General features: G+C 53.8%; 1 protein-coding gene across 1 annotated transcript; it reads left to right on the top strand.

Annotated features, from left to right (window-relative positions):
* The first annotated feature begins 1,081 nt into the window (after nt 1–1,081).
* On the top strand, nt 1,082–2,880 carry HNRNPA0 (heterogeneous nuclear ribonucleoprotein A0). The gene has a single exon (XM_041481973.1). It carries the CDS (start codon nt 1,412–1,414, stop codon nt 2,342–2,344), a length of 933 nt encoding a protein of 310 aa, XP_041337907.1. The 5' UTR covers nt 1,082–1,411; the 3' UTR covers nt 2,345–2,880.
* Nucleotides 2,881–5,481: the final 2,601 nt, after the last annotated feature.

The raw sequence follows: 5,481 nt of genomic DNA, 5'->3' as shown, positions 1-5,481 counted from the left end.
AGGCCGTTTCTGCCATCCTGTCCCTGGGAGCAGGCTGCCAAGGGGAAGTGGGACATAAACGAGGGGACAGCCACGGCTGCCAGGGAGCAGACAGGAGCAGGCGGAGTGGAGGGTTAAGCCCCGAGGAGGGCAGTCCGGAGCGGCTGGGGACGGCGAGCTGTGAGGTGTGAGGGCACTGGGGCGCTGAGGTGTGAGGTGTGGGCACAGGGACGGTGAGGTGTGAGGGCACAGGGGCGCTGAGGTGTGAGGGCACAGGGGCGCTGAGTGCAGGCACGGGGGCGGAGGCGGAGCCCGGCCGGGGCCGTGCCCAGTGGGTGCCGCCGCTGCGGGCACCGGCTGTGTCCGCATCCACAGGGGCGGTGCCCAGAGGCTGGCCGGGCTGCGCTTCACGGTGCCAGCCACGGCAACACGAGGCAGGGCAGAAACAGCTGCACAGCGAGTTTCACATGAACGTGAGGAAGAACTTATTTATAGCGTAATGACCAATCCTGGGACAGAGGGGATGTGGAGTGTGCCTCCCTGGGGATATCCCAGAGCCGTCCGGACGCGATCCTGTCCGTGTGCTGCGGGCTGGAGCGGGGAGCTTGGGCCAGAAGGGAGCTGAGGGTCCTGCCGCGCTCTGAGGGGAGGCCCCGAGCCGCTCGCGGGCTCCGCCATTGGGGGCGCGCGCGGGGGATGCCCAACGGTCCCGCGGTTCAAACGCTCCCGCGCGCCCCGCCCCCCGATCGCTGCCCCGCCCCCGAGGGGCGGGCTCAACGGGGAGGGAGCGCGCGCCGGGCCGGAGGCGGTGTCCCATTGGCTGTCGGCCGCGGGCCAGGCGCATTGACGCAGCATGCCCCGCCCATCCGCCCGGCGCGCGCGGAACGCGTCCCGCTTTCCTATTGGCTGCCCGCAGCGTCCGTCGTCGGCAAACTCCGGGACTTTTGCGGAGGTCGCGCCCTTTCATTGGTTGTTGCACACGTCCATCGCGGCTTGAGCCACGCCCCTTGAAGGTGAGTGGCGGGCGGCGCCGGCGCGTCGCTCTCATTGGCTGCGACGGCGGGGGAGGCAGGCTCGGGGGGCGGGGCTCCCGGCGGCCCCTTTGTGTGGGCACCAGTCGCCGGCCGCGCTCCCGAGAAGCTGCTGCCGCCATTTTGTGCGCGCCTGTGTTCGCGCCCACCCCCGCCCGCCTTTCCGGGGGAGCGGCGGCACCGGGGACGCCCCGACTGTGCTGCCGGTCAGGTGAGGCGGAGCGGAGGCGCCGGGCCGCGCCGAGGGAGCTACCGCCGGCGGCCGCCGCAGCCGTGAGGTCGCGTTGCTCGCAGGGAGAAGAAGCGGCAAGACGGAGCAGGAGGGGAAAAAACCTCCGGAGCTGCCCCCGAACAGGAGGAGGAGTCTCGGCGCCAGGCCCAGGCGCGGCACCGGAGGCAGCATGGAGAACTCGCAGCTGTGCAAGCTGTTCATCGGCGGGCTGAACGTGCAGACGACGGAGGCCGGGCTGCGGGAGCACTTCGCGGCCTACGGCACCCTCACCGACTGCGTGGTCGTGCTCAACCCGCAGACCAAGCGCTCCCGATGCTTCGGCTTCGTCACCTACTCGGCGGTGGAGGAGGCGGACGCCGCCATGGCCGCGTCCCCCCACGCGGTGGACGGGAACGCGGTGGAGCTGAAGCGGGCCGTGTCCCGGGAGGACTCGGCCAAGCCCGGCGCTCACGCGAAGGTGAAGAAGCTCTTCGTGGGCGGCCTCAAAGGGGACGTGGGCGAAGGGGACCTGGTGCAGCACTTCAGCCAGTTCGGTCCTGTGGAGAAGGCCGAGATCATCGCCGACAAACAGAGCGGGAAAAAGCGCGGCTTCGGTTTCGTCTACTTCCAGAACCACGACGCCGCCGATAAGGCGGCCGTGGTCAAGTTCCACCCGATCCAGGGCCACCGAGTGGAGGTCAAGAAGGCCGTGCCCAAGGAGGACATCCAGGCGGGCGGGGGAGGCGGCGGCTCTTCCAGGCCCTCCCGGGGAGGCAGAGGAGGAAGGGGTCGGGGCGGCGGCGGCTCCGGCAACCGGGATCACAACGGGCTTTCCAAAGGAGGCGGCGGCTACAACAGCTACGGCGGCTACGGCGGGGGAGGAGGCGGCGGGTACGGCTCCTATGGCAGCGGTTCCTACGGAGGCGGCGGCGGAGGGGGAGGCGGAGACTACGGCAACGGGTACGGCGGGTTCGGCAGCTACAGCCAGCACCAGTCCTCCTACGGCCCCATGAAGAGCGGCGGAGGAGGTGGAGGAGGGGGCGGCAACTGGGGGGGCCGCAGTAACAGTGGACCGTACAGAGGAGGCTATGGTGGGGGAGGCTACGGGGGCGGCTCTTTCTGAGCTGGAGCGCCCATACCCATTGATGGGGGGGCGTGGAGAGCCCTCCCTTCGATACGGGGCAGCTTCCAAATGGTTTCTCCCCTCATTCGCCGAAGGGCAGCTCCTTTTAAATGCCTCCCTGCTGTGGGAGCGGCTCCTAAATGCCCCCTGAGGGTCGCCTCTGCTGCCTGTGCCACTTCTTTCTCTCTGAAGATGGACTGGGCCCCACATACACATATTTTGTGTTACAGTCATTGATGGACTCTATTTTTTTATTATTACTTGGACCTTGGTCGTTTTTATACTAGCAACGAAAAATGTCTTGTTTAATTTGTTTTTTGGGGGGTGCGGGGTGGGAAGTGTCTTGCTGATCTGGAGTAAAAACTGGGGCGGGTTGGGGGGAAGTTCCTTTGTTGTAAGGACTCGATGCCTGGATACTACGTTTTTTTCTACAAAAGCTACTCGGATCCCATGACTGACTTTTAACATTTCTGTAAAGGAAGAAAAAATGGTTTTTACGTTTTTTATTTTTTAAATAAATCATTGTGTTCATTGACCTTTACACGTCTAATTTTTTTTCCTAGGATCAATTCCGTACGGTTTTAAGGCTTTTCTAGGTTTGAAGCAAGTGTTCCTCTGCTTTAAAATCTCTGTGTACTTAGAGTAGTAAATATTTTGTTGCCAGTAAAGGTCCTAACTGACTTTTTTGCTAGTGGCTTTCAAGCACTCGACAGAGAAATTTTTGAAGTACTAATCCGTGGATGTGGTCTGTTTTTTAAATACTCGTTCTCACTTTGGCAGTTTGTGTGCATCCACCATCTTGTACTAGGCAGTTTGACGTGCTGACATGGTTGGTCAATTTTTTCTATAGGACTTTTCCATCAACGTATGTACTGTGTAGTTTTGAAGAAATAGTTTGTGTTAAGCATGTGCTTCATTCATATAAAATGTTCAGAATTTCTTATTGCTTAGTTTTCAAGTCCTTGGTTTGTCTGTGTGTGATTCCTTCCAGGAAAGGGTCGACATTTATCTCTTCTATTAAAGGCATACTTGTTTTCCTAGCCCCGGGTTAACAGATTTCCCTCGGAACTATTGTCCTTCCTGAAAGTTCCCCGAGAACCCTCGCAGCTCCATCTGCTGTCAGGATGGCAGCCCCGTGCTGTGGGCTTCCTTAAAGCAGGAGTAAAACTGGCTTGCTGACGATTGTTCCAGACTTTGGAAAGTTATTTTATGCCACTAGATGACTGGAGTGGAATGCAGTGACACCTGCATGTGAATAAAGATGGGGTCCCTGACTGCTGCTTGGGTGGGGGGGGAAAGGAATGGATTTGCAATACCTGCCTCAGCACGTAATTGAGCAAATAATAATTGCAGTTGCCCATATTTCAGAAGGTGGTGATCTAAACTGGGCAAAGAGCTCTGAGAAGTGAGCCAGCAAGTGTACCAGTAACATAGGTGCCAGTTGTAAAGCAAAGATATCTGTGTAGTCTGCTTGATTAAAAAATGTATATTTGTAGCCCTTTCACGCAATAGAATTAAAGTTTGTTGTTTATTAAAAAGCATAATGTTTTAGGGGGAAACTGCCTTCCTGCATAGAAATATAGAATAGCAACGTTTATGGGTTTATGGATATCAAATAAAATATTTGAATTACTTATATGCTTGAGTGAGAGTATATATGATGTGGGGCATGCATATAAAAAGTACAAAGTTATTTTGACTTCAGGTTTCTAAGTTCTTGGAATGCTGATGTTTCATGGGACAGCATCATAAAAGTTGCTTTTTGCTTTCCTCCAGATATGCGAGATATTGGGCATATAATTCCCACTGATTCCAGTGAAAAGTTAAATGTGTAGGGCTTGGTGCTTCTGGGCTGAAGAATTTAGAATGAAATTTCAAGGTATTGTTACTATTTGTTATCAATCTAACTTCATGATGATTTAAATTGAAATGAGCGTCGTTGTTATTAGAAGTGAAACTGCATCACCTTAATTGCCTTTGTGAGCTTAAACAGGACAACCTCTTGGTATCATCAGGATTTAAACTGAGAGCTGAGTTTCCTCCTGATTGTGGAGACTGGCTTTCTTTGGCTTAGCTGAGCTTTTATGAATAGGTTCCAAATAACTTGCTGTTTGCAGTTATATTGTAATTTTTCTATCTCAAAAACCTGTTAGTCACTGTTGTGCACCAGCATCTCTTATACGTTTTTGTAAGTCAAGTTTCAGAATTTGAGTTTGTAAAACACTGCAAGTGTCAGCTCTTGCCCCTGCACAGCTTCAGGTGGTTTTATTTCAGCTCACTGGACTTGAAGGCTTTTTCTGTACCTTTGCACTTTACAGCCATGTTGGACAGTCATCCTTGAACTTCATTTGAAGCACAGTTTTCCTGTTCTTAGCTGAAATGAGCAGCAGAGTTCTGGGTTGTGTGTTAGTTTAGGGGTATGATTTAGTCCTTTGCAATGTTGTTGCCTTAACCTTATGAAGGAACAGCCTGGCTTGCAGAGAAACGGTTAAATTCACTTTTGTGATGTGTCTTGTCGTTTGATTTAGGAAGCTAAAGGTTTGTGAAGCAGTTATAGCTTTATGATATTTTCATGTTATGTGCTGTGACAGAGTATGTTGATACTAGAAGCAAGTAGATTTTTAAAAAAAGTGACTTTGTGAAATCTGACAATTTGGGAAGTGCTTTGCTGAAATGTGCTGTTACCTGTGTGCAATAGTCCTTGTAGGACTAATGTCTGCTAGGACAAAGAGCTGATCCCAAAAATCACACGTGGATTAGGGAGTGGACTGCCTAGCGTCACCCTCAGAAGATTGTCACCTCTTTAACCATGTTCTCTGGTGACTTGAGTAGGTGGCACCTGCTCTGTGACCCCTGGTCTCTTGGGAAGGAGAGCTTGTGACCCTGCAGGTGACATTGGAGAGGATCCTGTGAGCACAGGTTGGGGAAGGGGCAGCAATGCCAGGCTGTACCATGGAATACCGAAAAGTGCAGATCTGTATTGGGTGGCATTAAAGATGCAGTGACTTCAGGACGCTTGGAATATAAACCAGTTTCTAAAACAGTTCCTACTTATAGGAGGTTTGTTGATAAAGCTTTGCTCCTGTGTTTAAAGGTATTTAATGGATTTTCTGAGGCCTGGGTGGATTTGTCTGCAC

This window comes from Pyrgilauda ruficollis, unplaced genomic scaffold, assembly GCF_017590135.1.
Source record: "Pyrgilauda ruficollis isolate IOZ18807 unplaced genomic scaffold, ASM1759013v1 scaffold57, whole genome shotgun sequence".
NCBI classification, from domain to species: domain Eukaryota; kingdom Metazoa; phylum Chordata; class Aves; order Passeriformes; family Passeridae; genus Pyrgilauda; species Pyrgilauda ruficollis.
The sequence above is the reverse complement of the archived record's forward strand: the minus strand, read 5'-3'. Positions and strand labels throughout refer to the sequence as shown.

What these genes read in the sequence shown, in the direction of transcription:
- HNRNPA0 (XM_041481973.1), top strand. Translation starts at nt 1,412, where the DNA reads ATGGAGAACTCGCAGCTGTGCAAGCTGTTCATCGGCGGGCTGAACGTG.